This window comes from Tasmannia lanceolata, unplaced genomic scaffold (genome assembly GCF_043159265.1).
Source record: "Tasmannia lanceolata isolate RefF3 unplaced genomic scaffold, GAP_Taslan_0.1 ptg000015l, whole genome shotgun sequence".
NCBI classification, from domain to species: Eukaryota; Viridiplantae; Streptophyta; class Magnoliopsida; order Canellales; family Winteraceae; genus Tasmannia; species Tasmannia lanceolata.
The window spans coordinates 20991977-21012005 of record NW_027518692.1 but is presented as its reverse complement, the minus strand read 5'-3'; the positions used below and the strand labels follow the sequence as shown (position 1 = coordinate 21012005).

General features: G+C 38.6%; 2 protein-coding genes across 3 annotated transcripts; one reads left to right on the top strand and one right to left on the bottom strand.

Annotated features, from left to right (window-relative positions):
- Positions 1 to 453: 453 nt before the first annotated feature.
- Positions 454 to 10092, bottom strand: LOC143893143 (small ribosomal subunit protein uS8my-like). Of its 2 annotated transcripts, none has more exons than XM_077398136.1 (4): positions 9934 to 10092; positions 9274 to 9437; positions 2034 to 2194; positions 454 to 885 (listed from the first exon to the last, which is right to left on the bottom strand). In XM_077398136.1, the coding sequence occupies exons 2-4, from the start codon at positions 9401 to 9403 to the stop codon at positions 787 to 789; spliced, it is 390 nt and encodes a 129-aa protein (XP_077254251.1). In that variant the 5' UTR covers positions 9404 to 9437; positions 9934 to 10092; the 3' UTR covers positions 454 to 786. The 2 variants fall into 2 exon arrangements, with proteins under 2 accessions (XP_077254251.1, XP_077254250.1); XM_077398135.1 differs by having other exon boundaries at positions 9274 to 9443; positions 9934 to 10090.
- A 120-nt stretch (positions 10093 to 10212) lies between these two features.
- Positions 10213 to 19553, top strand: LOC143893142 (uncharacterized). The gene is made up of 6 exons (XM_077398134.1): positions 10213 to 10372; positions 11003 to 11076; positions 13587 to 13721; positions 14258 to 14345; positions 18322 to 18474; positions 19280 to 19553. The coding sequence occupies exons 3-6, from the start codon at positions 13589 to 13591 to the stop codon at positions 19311 to 19313; spliced, it is 408 nt and encodes a 135-aa protein (XP_077254249.1). The 5' UTR covers positions 10213 to 10372; positions 11003 to 11076; positions 13587 to 13588; the 3' UTR covers positions 19314 to 19553.
- The last annotated feature ends 476 nt before the right edge of the window (positions 19554 to 20029 follow it).

Genomic DNA, 20029 nt, shown 5'->3' with positions numbered 1-20029 from the left:
TGATAAAACGCGGTTGACAATAGGGAAAATAATATTTGAGCATAGGGTAAATCACGTTTTGCTAACTAACACGATAAATCATGTTTGGCAGTAGGGTAAATTACGTTCACTCACATGCTAAAATATGTTTTGCTAACTGGCGGGGTAAACCATGTTTCTTAAAAGGATAAACCATGCCTCTCTATAACCTCCTTTCTTTCCATAGTTGTCTCTTCTCTCTCCTACCTTCCCTTCTCTTTTGAAGGGTAACTGTAAAAGAACAAAATGTGCCTGGGTTGGATTCTTGGTTCCCCAAACGACACCGGAGATCAAATACGGTGTCAATTGATGTGTTAACACTCCCGTAGTTTGATAGATAAGATACACCCACCATCTATTTTAAACTTCTTTCAAAGATTATGAAAGTTCCTCGGTAATTCTAACAAGCAATGAAAAACATTAAAAAAGAGTGTATCCATCAAATAAAGGGATTTAAATATCAGTTTCCACTTTCCCGTAGACAGAGATATTACTGATTTGATTGTTTGATCTCCAGATGTGATCATGTCTGAAACAAATAAGAGAGCCCATGCTAATTCTTTCAACAGAATACAAGAAATCAAAATTCAAAAGGAAATAATCTTAAACTATACTCAGCACGCAAAAGCCCTTGCTCCTCACAAAGTTAAACAGCTCATGAGAATGGGAAGCAAAATTCAATAGAGCTCATCAAAAGATGTCAGAGGTTCTTGCCTGCATTCAAGGTTGTTATAAGAGTACAAAAGAAACCTCTTTCCTTCAAAGATGTCAATGAAAATACCCCAGAACCTGACCACCCACATTTTGTTGGATCGCTTCCTCATGATCCAAAACACCATTGGGCGTTGTGATCACAACATACCCCCACTGCAAAAGGTCAAGATAAAAAAGTGAATGCTAAGAATCAAATTCCTACTTGAGAAGACATGCACATATAGTTTACTGGGAAATCTCAAGTTCCTTTAATACCCAGTAGAAAATAATTTCAACTCTTAAACAGTAATTCAACAGAGTAGCATCCACTATATACTTTAGACACCGGTTATATGGTAGGAAGGTGTGGGGCCCATCAAGCAAGTTTGAACTGGTAGTCTGCAGCGGAACCCAATTTGGTCAACCTCAGATTGTGATCTGATGGTTGTGCATTGCATATAGATGATTCAATAGATGAATACATTATTTACGCTGGATTGCACCTCTTTCTATTATTACAATCACTGGTGTTGATGTGATAAGAAATATGAGGATGAGCATGCAATCAATGGACCTTATGTCAAAGTGTTTGGTCTAGATGCCACCTTGGATGTTTACATGAATGTTACTGTGGACAAATTGATGCTAGCATGAAGGCCAGCCAGTTTATGGTTATGTTTAAGGATAGGCTGAACGGTGATTGGTGCTTGAGAGAATTTAAGGACCTGTGCTCACATAAATCATAACTTTCTGGTACTTGGAAAGGAGTGTTCAAGAGGGCCCCTAACTTCATCAATTTAGTAGTAGCCACTGATGCAGATTTCGAAGCTTACAGATAACTAAACAGAAAAGAATACCAAAAGCTATGGCTTAGATCCTGGTACAAAACACAAAAGTTTAGGCATTTCCACCAATGTCAGTTTAGCCTATTTTAGAGGCTGGATGGTGATGGGTGCTTGACACGATTTAAGAATGTGAGCCCTTGAATCATAATCTTCTGGCTAACAACCCTTTCTGTAGGTCGTGAAGAGGAATTTCAGAGAGTTTGTAATCTCATAAACTTAGTAGTAACTACTGGCTCACATTTTGAGGAAGGGGGGAGGGGGGGATAAGCGGACTTAATTACAGCACCATGCCATCAATATCAGTTTGTCTTGTATGTAGTACATTTACATACAGGGAAATTGGATACTGGTGCCATACCTAAATTTGAAGGTGGAATACCAGCTCACTTGTCACAACATTTAAGTCTAACAACAATACTAAAAAGTACACGAAAAAACCACATGCAACCACATGTGCATCCGCATGAGTATACACACCTGGTGAGTTGGAAGCGCACGTAATCTGTAATTCTCAATATCCTTAGCCTTGATGTCCTCCCTATACATAATAGCCCGGCAATCATTTATCCTGCCTTGCAGTTCTACAGTGATCTTTCCAACTCTATGAGGGTCAAATATTTGAAAATCTTTGATATATCCTGGAAATGATATCAAGAAATTTGTCAACTTGTAATTTACCAACAGCACCGATAACTAGTTACAAATGGGTGAAATTATCAGGCATTATGGAAAAATGAACTAGAACGAATTGAATATCAAGTAAAATACAATTGAAGACAATTGAAAGGAAGAATTCTAATTTGCAATACAAGAATGCTAGCCCCTTAAGTATAGAGTGGTTTTGCAGGGTCGTTCCGCATATGGAAGACCATTAAATTGCATGAAAACAAGCCACCTTTCAAGTATCTACTACATGGTGATTTCCATATGCGAAGTCAACCAGTAAATCATGGTTGTATGAAAGTGCCTAAAATATATATACCAGAAATATGCTGATTTAAATCAAGAAAAGCAGAGCTGCTTTTGCACTTATATGCAAAGATTGGCGAAAGCTTGAATTTTCACTTAAACGATATTATGAAAATAAAACGGATGCACTAAAATTCCCATTTACTATGACAAACAAACCAACTCTTATCAAGTCGGTTTTGGCTAATATTCCCATTCATTATCTTTCTCTCTTTAAGTGCCCCAAGAGCATTGTGAACTGCATTGAGAAAATTCAAAGAAGATTTGTGTGTGTGTGGGGGGGGGTGGGGGGTCAGAAGATAAGAGAGGTATTTCTTTAGTCAAATGGAAGAAGGTTTGCAAGCATATCAAAGTAGGAGGTCTAGGGATTAGAAGATTCAGAGAGTTCAATCGTGTGCTTCTAGGTAAGTGGCTTTGGAGATATGGTGAGGAGCATACACAACTTTGGGTAAAAGTGATTGGTGGCAAATATGGGTCAAAGGTTGGGCATTGGGAATCTGAGGACCGTTTTAGAAAGAAACGGGTTACAGTGTGGCGTGATATTTTGCGTAGCAGTCACTCTTTCTCTCTCGGTACCAGATTTAAGGTTTATTCTGGAGATCGAATCAGATTTTAGAGTGATGTGTGGTGTTCTCCTTTTCCCCTTAAGTCTCTTTTGCGAGTTTGTTTGAAGTAGCGGCGCATAAAGAGGCTTTAGTTATTGATTGTTTTGAGGGGGTTGGGAATAGAGTAGTTTGGAAGCCGGCTTTTTCTTTGATTGGTAAGTGAATTCGGTAACTTGTTTGTTGGAGGTGCTTGAGAATTGTTACATCAAAAGGTCTGGGGCTGATAAGAGGGTATGGATCTGGGACTCGTCTGAGGTATTCTCCGTCAAATCTTTTTATTTCCATCTTGTGCCTTGCTCTGTGCCTTCCATTGCTGCTAAAGTGTGGAGTATCCAAGCTCCTTCTCGAGTGTACTTCTTTGGTTGGGCTGCTTGCTGTGGTCGTATCCAAGTGATTGATTTCCTCCGTGAGAGTGGCATGTTCCTGGTGGATCATTGTGCTTTATGTTTGGAAGCTGGGGAATCGGTTGACCACCTTTTTCTTCATTCCAAAGTTTCTTCGGAGATTTGGGTTAGGATTCTTTCGAGATTCGGCATGTCTTGGGTTTTCCCAGTGCATCTTTCTGATCTTGTGCAGAAAAAAGGAGAGATTCTTTGGAACATTTGCTTGCTAGCCACTCTTTGGGTGATTTGGAAAGAAAGAACTTTAGAGTTTTTATGGTAGATCTAAATCCCCGTACTTCCTTTTCATAAAAGTAATAGCTTTATGCATAACTTGGGCGAGGTCGTCACCATCCTTTTGGTTTGTCTCGACTTTTGACCTTTGGGAGGGGTGGAAAGAGATTTGTCTCAGTGTGGAGAGGCGTCCTCTGATTGTACAAAATTGGGAGGCTCCTCCGAGTGGGATGTTCAAATTGAACTTTGACAGGTCTAGTCTTGGCAATCCACGTCCAGCAGGTGTTGGTGCCATTCTTAGAGACTCTGAGGGCTCCGTCATTTGGGCTTTTTCTAGCCATCTAGATGTCGTAGATGCTAGTGAAGTGGAGGTTAGAGAGGTCTTTCAGGGTATAAAATTCCTGATCAATGTATCATTGGATAAGGTTATTGTCGAGGGTGATTCCCAAATGTTATTCGGTGGCTTCGAGGCTCGGATGTCCCTTAGTGGTGATTTGCACATTTCTTTGATGAGATTTCAGATCGGGTGCTTCGGTCTTCGATTATTTTCAATCACATCCGTAGGTCTGCTAATAGTGCAGCAGATAGATTGGCTAGGGAAGTGGTGGGAAGGCTTCAGTTGGAGTTGTTCGACACCCCCCCCCCCCCCCCCCCCCCCTCTCTCTCCCGCGTTGATTTTTTTAGCTTTATTTTTCTATTTCTTTTTTCTTCTCCTATGCTTGTACTTCCTTGGGGATCATCTCGATCATTGAATGAAATTGCCAAAAAAAAAAAAAAAACAGATGCACTAAAATGACATGATATACATTGGAGTCATATATCTATGAAGGCTTACCCTCCCAGTAACTAGAGATTCTGACTAAAGGCAAGCAATATGATCCAGTGACACATGAAATCTGAACAACTGATTCTAATGGAAGGATGGCAGTGAATGTGGACAATTATTACAGTTATATTTCATACAGGTACAATAGCATTTCTGTGCTATGTTCGTGCTCCTCCACGAGTGATGGCCTTTCATTGGACCGTGGCGACAAAGAAGATTAGCATGTGTAATCCACTTGTAAAAAGGAGAATAAGGAAAAAATCCAAAAGAACAAGGCCCAAGACTGAGATGTTCCAGGAAGAAATAAAAAGCATAAAAGAACGAAAAAATGCAGGCCTCATTAATGAGTAGAAAATCCAACACCTCAAACTCGTCTTTCCCTACTCCACTGCGGGTCAAAGCATCTGCCTCATAGTTGGGAGAGTGAAACGCATGCTGGAAAGAAGTAGCATGACCCTTTATGATGACAAATATATCTTCCAATCTCATTTGCGAACCGCCACGGAAAACCTACCTTTCCTATCCTTGAGTCATTTAATAACATTTAGAGAATCTCCCTCCAAGATCAAGACATCAAGAAGAGGATGATCCATAAAACAAATGCCATGCAGAAGAGCGAGAATTTCAGCCTTGTTAGAGTCAACCACACCAATCAGGGCCGGATATCCCATCTGACCTCTGACTCCCCAGAGTGCAACAAACCTCCAATACCAGTAAGATTAAGGTTCCCCAAACTCAAATCTTTCATTTTCCGTTAATGTGGAGGTATTACCCAGTGAAGGTAAAATTCTATCTTTACCACCACCAATGGAATAGACATCAGTGAAGGTGATAGAATACCCTCCTAATATCTTTTATAGAGTGCCAATATCATTGATGTCCCTAATCCGTTAAACACGTGATGTAATATGACATCATGTAACTTAGGTTACAAAAGACCCGCTCTTTGTTAAGAAAGAATCTTATTGGTCCAAAGGGTTTTATTTTAATTGTTATAAGTATTAGGATATTAATAAGTGACACGTGTCACTTTACTATTGGAAGAAAATAGGAGTCCTTAGAATGTTAAGAATTCAATTCTAATAAGGGAAGTCCATGTAAAAAGAGTCTTAAGTTGATAGTAGTAGTAGGAATATGAATTGGTGTTTATAGCTAGATTTGGACGAGTTTTAGGAGTCTAATCCTCCCCCAATCTTGAATTTTGTGGGACTTACGGTCCTACGGATACAGATATTGGTGCTACCATGTTTTGATAATGGGCCGAACACACCTTGTCATTCTTTTTTAATTGGCTACTGGTAGCTTTTTGGGCATTGTAATAGCTTTTGACAGCTTGTTAAATAGTAGATATGCTAGGTCACTGATATGTCCTTTGTCTTTATTGGAACCCTCCCCCCATTCATCCCTCGGTGGTGGCTACCCGCACCTCAAGGGGGCCTATGTGGGGAGAGAGAACTCAGCACTGGCAAAATCCAATTACTGAAAATGTCTCGAATAGCAATTCTAAAGAACCATTTAAATTTGAGGCGCATTCAGAAACTTCAACAATAATCCAAATAATTATTTCACCAATTCAGTTAGATTTATTATTGAAAATATGGCCATTTCTATCCTTCCAGATAATCAATAGAGAAGATGGGGAAAGGATTCTTCATAAGCATTTCAAGTCTCTTATGTTTACACAATCAAGAACAAAAAGATTTAACAGATAATAGCTTTTTTTTAATGGCTTATAATTGCTTGTAAATCTTTAACAGATAATAGCTTATAAATGTCGGGGACATATATATTTTTTGAAATGGAATGTCGGGAACATAATAAAAAGGCCAAAGAAGTAGCTCCAAATCTGCATAGTCCAGGATCATTCGATAAATAAGGGAGACTCCAACTGAATCTGCAATGCATAAATTCCCAAAAATTGCAGGTATTTCTTTTGACTAGATGATCCCCAGCAAGGATCTTACCATGGATAATGCACCATAAGAATGTTGTGTCTTTAGGAGAAGCAAGGGGCTTCCATTTGTTAGGGAATCTAGGGCCAGAGAGGGAGGGAACCAAAATGGAGTAATATGATTTCGCAGAATACAATCGGTTATGTTCACGGATCCATATCAACTCATCACCATAATCAATCGAGGAAATGTAATGGGCACTACCTTTGCAGAGGTCAACAAGAATTCCCTAGACATGCCATCATGAAGGAGCAGAGTGATAACTTGATGAGGAGCCACTTCCCCAATCTAATCTGTGGTCATGGCTCCAGGATTGATGGCGTGAGAAAAGAGATTTAAAAACAATGTGGCCAGATGGTCAGCACACCATCTATCCAACCAGAACAAAGTGTCTAACCCATTCTCCATGTTAAAAGAAAGATGGGAGGAAACATTTTGAAGTTCAATTTTCCAAGCCTTCCATATAAGAGAGCCATCAGCCACCCACTCACCAAGATGGAGCACATACCATCTCTTTGATATTTTGAGAAAATCACTCTCTCTCTCTCTCTCTCTCTCTCTCTCTCTCTCTCTCTCTCTCTCTCTCTCTCTCTCTCTCTCTCTCCACACACACACACACCTAATTATTGAGTAGTCCTTGCCACTGTTTAGCCTGGTGGTCGCATTTTGAATTATGATATTCTTGATTCCAAGACCACCACAAGACTTTGGATGACACATTTGCTCCCAGTTGATTAGATGGACTCTCCCAAAAGAGGTATCATAACTCGAAAGTTGCCAAAAATCATGTTAATTCTTTTCACAATAGACGAGGGAATCTGTAAGTCTAGAGAAAATATGTGGTATGTTAGATAGTGAAGCCTTTAGGAGAGTTATCCTTGCAGGAAAGGATACATATCTACAGTTCCATACCTCAAGCGTTGAATCAATTCTTCCATAATGGGATCCCAATCATGGGGTGCTAAGTTTCCCATCTTTAAGAGGAAGACCAAGATATCTAATTGGGAGGGAGTCTGAACTAATCCCAACTCAGAAACCAATTTGCTAAGGCTTCAACCTCGGCATCATCAATGTTAATGCCATGGTTCAGATTTGCTTCTGTTAATTATTTGCCTTGTAGTTTCCTCGACAAAAGAAATAATGGTGTTAATAACTGCTGCTTGGGTTCAGCGAAAACCACAGCATCATCCACGTACTGCAAGTGGGAAATAATAGGAGCAATATGTCATGAAGCGAGACCCACGGGATTCCTAGTTCTATGGTTATGGTGAAGATGCAACCAATATTTTTAGTTGCAAACATAAATAGAAAAGGCGAGAGAGGATCCCCCTACCTGAGGCCCTAAGTGATCGAATTGACTACCATTAGTGATAATGGAAAAGAGAATGATAGATGCACACCACTCCACCAACTTTATCCATTTGAGGTCAAAATCCAATTCTAGAGAGTCCACGAGCAAAGGCCATTCAAGCCTATCATAGGCCTTTTCCAAGTCCAGCTTAAGCATGCTTCCAAAAGTTTTGGTTAAATCAATGACTTCATTAGCAACCATAATGCAATTGAGAATCTACCTGCCAATGACAAATCTGCTTCGACAGAAACCACTAAATATGGCATGACACTTTTCAGTCTGGTTGGAAGGACTTCGGATATAATTTATAGACATTGTCGATTAAGCTGATGTGGCTAAAGTTCTTAATGTCGGCTGCATTCCTAACTTTAGGAACCAATGCAGTGGAGGCATTGAAAGCCTTGAAGGTCATGTGGCAAAAGAACTCTTCCATCACATTCTTTAGGTCAGGTTCCATGACATCTCAAAATTCTTAGAAAAACAAAGAGAGAAGCCTTCAAGGCTAGGGGTCTTATCTCTGTTTAGGCTAAAAAGAAAAAGGTCCATTCTTAAGAAGATGATGAAATTCCACCCACCCCTATAAGTTGAAAACTCTATCAATGTTAATGGAATTGCATTTAACTTGTAGTATAGTCCTCCCACAATTGCCAAATCCATAAATAATTCCTGACTGAAGCTGATGGAATTCCTTCCTCAAGGGGAAGCCCACCAAACTCTGGGGAGAGAATTCAGTAGGCTAGTGAAGATCACCATGGTGATAGGTTGTTGTGGCCAAGTGATACCTTAGATGTTAGGGTCTTCTGTTCTATTAGAAGATTGAGCAATTAATTTGATTCAGGAAGCAACGTAGTGTGCAGGAGATACTAAGAAATATAAAATAACTAGAAGATGTATTGAGTGAATGGAAGCTTTATTCAAGAAAAGGGAGCTGATATTTGCACTCCCTTATTGGCACCCATTATTTTGCACTATCCTCGTTGGCTGGTACCATTCCCGCCAAGTTATTGGCAGCCAATGAGACAGCCTAAAATAAATAGAGGAATGCCAAACTGCCAATATCAAATCAAGGGAATGCAAATATCTTCTCTCCCCAGAAAATTCCAAAGAATACAACCAAAAACATAACCTGTCAGTTGAATTACTTGTTTTGATAGGGAAAAAAACTTAAAAACTAAATCACTTGAATCAAAACCCACTAATATACAGATATCCATTTCAAATGAGGCCCAAAAATGCTAATTTGAATTACTAGATTTAGGAAGTAGGTAAGATTGGCCATGTTCCAAAGGACAAAAGATGCAAAAGAGCCTCAAGTGAAATGAACACAAAAAACAAAACTGAACACCAAAAGAAAATGAAAGAAAGAAGGTATTAAGGGAAATGATGTTGTGTAACTTTACCTCGGCCTTTCATGATTTTGAGAAAGGAAGTCATGACGGTTGAGATAGGTTGGAGGTTGGCAGTAGCTTTCCCCCTCCTCTCTGCATTTACGATTGTCCTTAATGCATCGTTTAATATCCTTCTACCCATCTTATCCTCTCACACTTAACAAGCCCAAAACCCACTGCACCTAGGTGGAAAACATAATAATTAACAAAAGGCATGGGGTTGTTTTAGGCAAGAAGTTGAGCTCTGAAACTCCTATGGATAGAGATAAAGCAATGAAGACAATGAACTGTGGTTGTTGCTTCCTATATAATGATAAAGCCATACAATGAGGCTATGAAACACTTCAAAGACAGGAAAGAATATCTCGTCATTAGAATCCTATAGGACATTAACCTTTAACCAGATTTCCAATGTCAATTTCTCTCCAAACACCTTCAAAAAGCCAAGAAATCATTTAAGAGAGAGTAAAGCCTTAAATTTCGGTTTCGATTCTGATTTCAGCCGCCACATAAACGGAAACGTTTCGGTTTCAGTTGAAAATTTTAGTATAAATCCTGTAAAATCAGAGAAGCTTATGGAAACATATGCAAGTGATAGAATTTTAAGATGAAACTTCAGAAAATGCCATTCAATAATAATAATGATCCTAGAAAAAAACTATTGAGACATACCTTGATTCAGTAGCTGGTGACAAGAGGGAGGTAGTTGCAATCCCTGGTTAGGGTTTTAAAATAGGGGAGAGAGAGAGAGAGAGAGAGAGAGAGAGAGAGAGAGAGGCGTTTTGGTAACGCACACCCAATTCCAACGTAACGCGTTAACCAATATTTGTTGTTGTAGCTATCCATGAATTAGTCAGTCTCAGAATTAGACTATCTTAAGAAAAACAGGATATAACATATCCCTAATTTAGTCTCTATAACAAAATACGGGATATAACTTATCCTCATTTATTTGAGTAAAATTCTGAATCCCTTGTAGAACAATCGCATCCCAGGATATCATATATCTTCCTTTTCGTTTCCGCTCTAGGGCATCGCGATCGGGAGCAGAGATTTGTACGAACTCTTCTCCCGATTCGATTTCCATTCTTCTAATAGCTCTCCGGACAAGGTAAGGTTTTTAGATTCCAAAGATTTGAGGCTTGAATCCAAACAGGGCCTAAATGCATCAACCGAGGCTTGAATCCAACTCAAACTTCAGTCTAGGGTTTTTTTTCTTGATTTCTTTGGATTTTTTACCCTTTTGTTTAGTAATTTGATTTCCAAAGCTCTCTCTTTTTGGAACTCGAGTATTGATTTAGTTGGAGTCTACATATACTGAAGTTTGAGTTGGATTCAAGCCTCGGTTGATGCATTTAAGCCCTGTTTGGATTGTAAGAAAAGCATTTCTGATGGAAAAAATTTTTTGGGAAATTTTTTTCTAGAGGGAAATGATAAGATTATGATTAATTTAGAGAAATATTATCATAAATTGAAGGTCCCTCCAAGTAAAAATTGAATAGGATTGGTTCAAGTTCTCTTTCATGGTGTGTGAAAAAAAGTAAAAAAATTTAGAAATATTTTTCTTTTCCAAAAAAACTATTCCAAGCCAAACTCCAAACAAGATCTTAGTGGGCGTTTTTCATGATCATAGATAGAAAAGAACTGAGCAATTAGATGCTGACTCATTGTTTTTCTTTAAGATAGAAAATATTTTGATTATCATTTGGTGTATGGATTAACTAAAATCAGTATTTTACAGACTGCATTGACAAAATAGAATCATCCCTTGGATTGGAGAAGCCTTTTCTGCTCACAATTCCCTGTTACAGATTGGTAAGTCAAAAGAACTATGCGATTTCAACTACAAGTTTAATTTGCTTGCTAATTATCTCAACTTCTAATTCATTGATAGATTTTTTGTTTTGAATGGTGAGAGAATATATTAAAAAAGAGTAGAAAGAAAACCTTCGACCAAGGTGGTCCCTACAGGGAAGAATAAAATGGAAACAAATAAAAAAAATGGAAACAAATAAAAAAAATAGCATGCAAAATATCACATCACGGAGGTAAAAAATAAAAAATGGCCGAGTTCTCCCTCTGAGCACCTGTTTTGGCTAGACTATCCACTTCGAATTCGGTCGATCTCCTTACACAATCATAGGAGATTAAATAATCCGTTGCTATGTCCTTAATCTCATCAAAGAATTGTGCAAATTTTCATGGGTAGGGATGGGTGCGGTCCAACCATTTAATGGCGTTAAGGGAGTCACCCTCCACGACCAACTCGGGCAAATCTCCTCTATCCATCAACTTGAAGCCCTAAAGCACTCCTCTTACTTCGGCCTCATTGGAATCGGTGATTCCAATTGAGCTAGAGAAGGCCTGCCTGATGGATCCTCTCTCATCTCTAAGTAAGCCTCCCACCCTAATGAACCCTGGGTTGCCCAAGCTTGATCCAACAAAGTTGAGCTTTAGCTTTCCAGAATCTGGGGGAGACCATCTTGGATAGAATCTCTGTGCCTACTTCTTACATATGCTAATATCTTTCCAGCATCTCCTAAGGTCAGAATACGAGGTGAACCTAAAACAAGGTTGAATTTTCACCCACTATAAAGTTAACGTGATCACCTTTGTGTACATGAAGAGGGAGCTCCTAGATATGCCTATGAAGATTCTAAGTTTCCTTCCTTCCATATCACTCAGATAGTGGCCAGTAAGACCACACTCCATAAAATTCTTCCTCTCTCCTGCCATGGATCAATGAACCTACCCTGAAGAAGATCGGCCTCATTTGATGGGAAAACCTATGAAATTCCAAATTTCAGTAGTATGCTGCCCCAAATATCTCTCGCCATCTTGCAATCTCAACTCAACTCAACAAAGCCTTTGTCCCGAACTAGTTGGGGTCGGCTAAATGAATCCTTTAGAAAAATTTCATGAAGAAGGTGAAAGGAATCTACCCAGCTCTAATCCTGGCTCTAGTTGGGTTCTTTTACGTGGATCATTTTCTTCCATTCTATCCTATCCAAGGTCATGTTCTATGTTATGTTCCTAGCTATCAAGTCTTTCCTCATTGTTTCTACCCAAGTTGTTTTCGGTCTGCCCCTACCTCTTTTTACTCCATCAATTTGGCACGAGTCGCCTCTTCTCACCGGAGCATCCAAAGGCCTACATTGGATATGTCCAAACCATCTCAAGCGGTGCTTTCTCATCTTCTCCTCAATTGGTGCCACCCCCACCTTTTTTACGAATGTATTCATTTGAATTCTATCTAACCTTGTGTGGGGCTGCACACCCTTCTAAGCATTCGCATCTCCGCTACACTCATCTTATGCACATGCTGCTTCTTGGTGGCCCAACATTTTGAGCCGTACAACATGGTTGGCCTCACAGCTGTCTTATAAAACTGTCTGAATAACTGATCTACTGTCTCCCCCCACCAATAGGCAGAGCACAATGACCACTATTAGGAATCTGCGACTTCTCAAGTTGTTAAGCGTGAGAATTTTGTTTTGGAAAACTGACTAGCCAAATGCATTGATGCTAGGAATAGCCTGGATGCTCCATACTCTAGCTATACTTGGGACATTTGGACTAGAAACGATTTGGTTTTAGAACGATTTGACATTGAACACCCATGAGGAACACCGGATCCAAACCCTTTTGTCATTTGAATCATATGTAACATAGGGCTGATTGCTTGATCTATGTATGACAATTTATTATGTTTTTCTTTTGAAACCATTACAATTTATTATGTTAAATGCTATAATTATCTAATTTTATCATTTTTTCAATATACATCTTCAATTTTTTTTAATTTTTCTATTATAACAAGCTATCAGTTCCTTGTCCCCTTGACACCTGTTGTAAATATAAGGAAAAGGAATGGGTTCCAGGCTAAATACTGTGGTCCCGAGCAATTGTCAGTGAAAAGGTGTGTCCCAAGCAATTGTCATGTTACATAATTGTGTGCCAATGTTTGGTGCTTACACCTACTAAGCGAGCTTCTATTAAGCTTGTGTGTCCACCATGAGTGTTGGTCCATTCGGCATTCTCAGAAAATCTGGGTGTGCATTCTATGCTGTAACTGAACCACTCCATTCCATTTTTTTTCTTAGTAAAATCTTAATCCTGAATTTGTGCTCATATCTCTTCATGAAGTTTTTCTTCAAGACAGTAATTGGCAACTTCTCAGAGCTTTCATGGAAGTTTACTTGAAACAACTACTTTGTGACTTAATTTTTTTTTAAAGTCCCGTGCATTTATACTATCTGACGATGTTTGTCTCTTGATCTTCTCTCACCGTTGCCTAACAAGTTGTTTATGTTGCTTTTGCAAAGTGATGGATCTTGCAGAGCTATTGGCAATCTTTGGGCCTGGTATTGCAGGTGCTGTTTTTGGTGCAGGCTGGTGGTTTTGGGTTGATGCTGTCGTCTGCAGCTCTGTTAAAGTCTCCTTCCTGCATTACCTTCCTGGTAGAATCTCTCTCTCTCTCTCTCTCTCTCTCTCTCTCTCTCTCTCTCTCTCTCTCTCTCTCTCTCTCTCTCTCTCTCTCTCTGTGTATATATATATAGGAAAGTGAAGCTACACCGCCGGCTTAAAATACAATGGGCCCACATTGTTTTGGTGATCCAAAGAATTCATTTGATTGGCCCTCACATAGATAGGGTGTCCACCAAAAATCAGCTCCATAGGATCATCCCAACCCTACGATTTGTGGAGGCAAAAATGAACGTGTAAAAACCTTCACAAATTTGTCCATTTTTGCCTCCACAGTTTGAAGGGTTGGGATGATCCTATGGAGCTGATTTTTGGTGGACACCCTATCTATGTGAGGGCCAATCAAATGAATGGTTTGGATCACCAAAACAATGTGGGCCCATTGTATTTTAAGCTGGCGGTGTAGCTAAGTTAGCTACACCGGCGGTGTAGCTTCACTTTCCTCTCTATATATATATATAGTTGCATTGTTTTGGTTTTTCTAAATCCTTAATGGAATGGTGTATTATAGGCATCTTCGCATCACTCGCAGCTCTGATGTTTAATTGTGTCAGAAGAGAAGACATCGATTATTCACCTTATGAAGAAGGAGAGTGGAGGTCAGGTCTTTGATTTTTATTCTTTCCTTCCATTTACTGTGTTCATTTTTCATTTCCTCTTCACTTTCTTTGAATGTTGGTTCATTGTGTTTACAAATTTGGGGTTATCCACCAGTGTTTTGGTTCCTCAATGGTGAACCAGTCTTAGGTTTTAAAGGGATGTGTTAGGATTTATAGATCAAATGAGCAGATTTTTGGCTGTTCTCTTTTTTTTTGGGGAAGTTTGGTTCTGCAAAATATTGCTAAGATGCATAATTTTTCCTAATCCCCAAAAGGATCCAAAATCTGTTTGCTGGATATTCTATTTGACATGGGATATTCTACTCTTATGTCGCGGAGTTGACAAATTGGACTCTACTTCAAGTGAACCATGTTGTGTAACTTGTGTTACTGTTGTCTGCCCAGGCGTGATCCAACTTTGCTCACATGTTGCCATATCAACATTCCTTCTATGTAGTGATGCTTCTACAAATATTGATTGGCTTCATTTTCCTAAGCACCGATTAGATTCAAAGAATCAAATTTTTTTCTATCCCCAAAATATAAGGACCAAAAACCAGAAGTCTTGTTCACATTTTTTCTGCTATAATCCATAAACTTTGTCCGCTTCTGTATTAATAGTCAGTTTCATGGTTAAAAAGCTTAGCTTGATTAAGATCAAGTCGTGGAGTTTCACTTTCCGTTGTCTTGACATGATTTGAGTCTTACGTAGTTCTCACTCCATCCTCAATGTTGGTAGACTTGACCAAAACACATGAAATATCTCGCTCCCTTGCTATTAAAAAAACAAAAACATCTCTTCCCTCTATCAAAATATTTGTTGGATTGGTGTAGGAATATGTTTTAAGGCTTTCCGCAAGTAATGGTGGTGGGGAAAGTGCCTCCTCCATTGGTTTCTCTTGCGTAACTTGATGATTCGGCATGTCCTCACAATGAACTTGTGTCAATTCAAAATAAATCCCAATTTGTTCATTATGACAAACTTTTCGTCCATGGCAATACTTGGTTGAAACTGTCTAGTGGGAGTTGGTGGTGGTTTAATAAATTAATAGTGTATAGAAGGGTTCCACTTGATGTAAAATGCCAGATTGGATAACTTTTTTGGATATTAAAGAATTAAATATATGTAAAAAAGGATTAGTATGAAGATGGGGAATCCTTAAGGTATGCTTATTGAAATGGGCAGAGTGATGAAGAAGTTGCAATTAGTAGCCCCTCAATAAGTTAATCCGGTTCTTGGAGAAAGGAAGGAAAGAAGTGGTAGAAGATAGTTAAAGAACATAGGGAAGGATTTGAAAAGTTTAATTTGCCCCATGCATGCGTGCTGAGACCTATGATAGAGGATTTTTGTTCATGTGATGTACAAAACATGCTTGGATTAAATTTCATTTGCCAAGGTCATGACATGAGTTTGGTCTTAGACAAGACTCGATCTCAATCTCAGCTCAACTTAACCAACATGCATGTATATCTCATCCTTCTTTCAAAAGATATGTTGATTTCGTGTGGAAACAACTTGTTTGAGGGCTTTGTTCGTGTGCCTTGTAGCCAAATTAAATCTTTTAAAAAATGAGTTGAATAAATAAGAATATCCAATATGATTTATTTCTTTAAAGAAGTGAACCATGAAAACACCACTTGGTTCTTTAGTGCAAACAATGTAGTAGAAACACCAGATATACTTAGTTGATCACCCCCTTGGGCACTTAGACAATTGGCCAATGAATAGGGATTTTTTTTTTCTACAACACAGTAAAAGAGAACAAAGGATATCTACTCCCATGTGTCAAATAGTAAAATTACAAATAAAATATTACAAAATACAGGTTATATGGAACTAACTAAAAAAATGAACACCAATATAAAATATTATACAACCATGCATGATAAACTTTAAAATGAGCCATCATATGATTATACATCTTTTTATTTAAACATAAGAAATAATATGTTTTGGGGTTCTATGGTCAAGGAGAAACAGCCCTAACTCATTTGAGGTTAAAGTTTTCCTTGAGAATTTTGTTTTCTATCAGAAGGTTCTTTAACATTGGATTTTTTCTCTTGGAGATCAGTTGTTTTTTGAAGAAATGACTTGCATACATGAACTCAAAAATTATATGGAGAAGAGTCGGTAGACATACACTACATTACTAGCTGCAATGGACGGCCTCAATAAATTTCTGGGCTTGGACTATTATGACACCTCCAATGCTTCTTATAATTAGCCTCAATAGAGAACAGGGTTTGGAATATCATGAAACCTCTAGTGTTTGTTGTAAAGGGCCTCAATCGTGATCAGGGCCTGAACAGCTATGAAACCTTCAATGCTTGATATCAATTCCAAAAAAATTATATTTCTTTTGATTCCTCTAACCTTTCAGGGAACTTTAGTAATAGATGCCTGCAACGGAATGTGCTAGTGGCTCTATATCTCATGAAGAATGAGATTTTATTTATTTTTCCTTCACAATAGCTTTCGCCATGACCCATATCTTTTGGTAATTAACAGATTTTTTTAGAGATAGAGAGAGTATGATCTTAATATAAAGGAAAATGAAAAAGCAAAAAAAAACAACAAAGCAGAACCCTAGTTACAAACATCATAGAAGTGGAATGGAGTTTCCTATGGGCAGATTAGGTTTACTTAGCATGCATCTTGATCTCATTTATTTGTCTATGAATATGACAGTAAAAGACCTACATAGTGCAGTTATTTATCTCCTTAAATGTATCTCCAAATCCCCATGGAATTGAGCATCCCTCGTCACCCATCGATTACATTACACAGCCTCCTTCCATGGTCACGGAGTGGGGAAAATAATTAAAATTTTATAATTCTCTCAAGCAAGGCACATCTTATCTTCGTTATAGTCCTTGACATTCCATGAGCCAAAAAAGTTCATCACCACCTCTAGGTTTGAGGAGTAATCTTAAGAAAACCACCTTGTACAGTAATTAAGACCACCCTATTGCATAACCACACCTTGCAGTGTACCTAATGACGCGAATGAGTAGCCAGTATGGTTAATTATTAGCCACCTCTTGTCTCTTTCTTTTATAAATCTTTTATCATCTTTAAAAATTAAAATTGGATCATCACTCTGGTTAACACAAAAACATTTGTACAGGGAGGTCAACATTTGTGGAGATTATATGGATATATGCTCACCCCTGTGTTTAATGATGCATCATTGACCTTCATTTCCCATGCGAATTAATAAGACACAGATCCTTTTATTTTGGGGATGCTAGATCACATTACATACTAGGCAGGGAATGTTGAAACTACTACTTTGTGTTGTGTGCAATGATTTGTGGACACGGACATGAGTGTCGCGTCTCGACACGGACACAGAGTGTCGGACACGACAAACCCCCAAACTTTAGAAACGGGGACACGGCTAAAATAGAAAGTATATGTAATCATGATTTGTGGATATGGATTTGTGTCTCTAGTTTCGACATGGATACGCGTTGTCTAAATAAGGTAAACACAGTACTCAATAAAAAAACAGAATGTCACACTTGAAACGGTACAAAAACATGTCTACACACCCACATTAAGTCTAACACTTCCGGCGATACAAGAAAAAGTGTCCAAAGGAGTGTCGACTGTCGACACATGTGGACACGCGTGTCATGTCGAACACGGCAGGACACGTGAGTCGGCATTAAATTCGAAGTGTCAGCCAAATCATAGGTTGTGTGCTCATGCATGTTGGTGTGCATGAGAGCTTACAAAATGTATGTATCCATGCAATGATATATGTACACTATCTTCATGAGATTTATGACGTTCATACTTGCCTTTGTCTGGACTTTGGACCCACATATACTCAGTGGAACCACCACTCTCACTCTGCTAAGGATTTCAGTTCCTAAATTAATTAGAGTTTGCTGGTTTTCCGACTACTAACAACATTGCTTACAAAGCCTGCATATAACTTTTCCACTTATAAAGCTTTTGAAATTGCAGATTGAAGCTTTGGCTCTTCTTGGCATATGTTGTTTCCTTTGTGTCTCTGGCAGCATCTGTTGGCCTACTAATACAAGATGCACTTACAGATTCTGGCCCTTCTGCGTGGACAGGCACTGCTGGTGTCTTGCAGTGTGTGTTTGTTTTGATCAGGTAAGGTTGCTTGCTTTAAAAAAATGTACAAGCATATTGGACTTTCACTATGTTCTATGTAGGTAGTCCACTGTTGATACTGAATTAGATTTGCCCTTTGAATGAATGCATAACATGGGTGTTTTGATTTTACATGAGGGCATTATAGATAAGGCGGAAATTTAAAAAAAAATTATAGATAAAGTGGGAGAGATGGCTTCTTCCTAGTTACCGGATCAAAAAAGATGGATGGAATCATAGTTTCAAAACTCCCTATTGTTGATTTGCCCGAGTCTACTACCTTTTCTTACCTTGCTGCATTCATGTCCGAGTCTGCATTTTTCCTTACATAGTCAATCAAAACTCCTTGACTCTTTCAAGTTTCAAATACTCGACCGCATCAACCAAGTACTCAGCCGTGCTGACCGATTACTCGGCCATTTCGAGCCGAGTAGACTAGGATTTGCTTTGGCCTTGTTTTGACCCGGATCTGCATTTTGAAACATTGGATGAAATCCCCTTTTCAATTTATTATTTCGGTGCATTGTGCACGGTTATTTTATTTTATTTTAACAGGCATTTTCCACTTACATTTGAACAACGGCAAATTCTTGAGTAGTGTGTCAGCTTAACATTCGTTGATTTTGAAATTGCCATTGCTGAAATTTACACCAAATACCACTGAAACAGAACATGATTAAGGACACTTTCTTCAACGTATAATTTTCATAATGTCATGTTTTTTTTTTTGAATGGTTCATAATGTCATGTATTAGAGCTCCCATTAATGTCATCATGTCTAATTGATTCATCGGTATGGCTGCAGTGGGCTGATCTTCTGGAGCTCTCATTCAGAATAGTTGGAGAAGAATCAGGAAAACCAGTTGTGACTGTGTTGGATCAAAGGAATAGTCTCTTGCCCATAATTCTTCCTAATTTTTCCATAAATGTAGCTATGCTGTGCTGAACATTTTCATCAGTTGAACCAAAACAACTCTTATAGTTATTGAAACACCCAAAATCTGTTGGGTGTGGAAAGTATGTTCACCCAGAAATCCAGCTATTGTATATGTATTGGCCCAAAGCCTCAAGTTTGTCTTTGCACAGAGAGCCATCATGTTCTAATCTGCAGCAACCCAAAACTTTTGTAATGCAATTTGCAGGTGTTGAAGGAAAAGGGAAGCCTGGGGTTAAACTCATAGCCTCACTGCAACAGCCTACTTAAGAGAGTGTAAGAAAACTCGCAAAAGCTTTAGTTGGATCGTCTCGATGATTGGGAGACGCCAGTCAGCGTGTTACTCTAATGTGTGCCCCACTGATATTCCATGAAATATTTTTTCAAGGTTGCCAAACGTGAAGATCTAAATCTTTAGGAAGGGTCTTCCTTTTATTGTAAAATATCTTGTGTATGGAATCGCCCTCAACCCACAACTTTACGAAATGTTGGATTCTAATTCAAACAACACGAACCTTGGGTTTTGGCACATTATAATTTCTATATTGAAGAACAAAGAAAAGGATAACGTGAGAATTTACTTCCAAGAAGACCCTTGCCTGCTAGCTATTGATGGAAGTT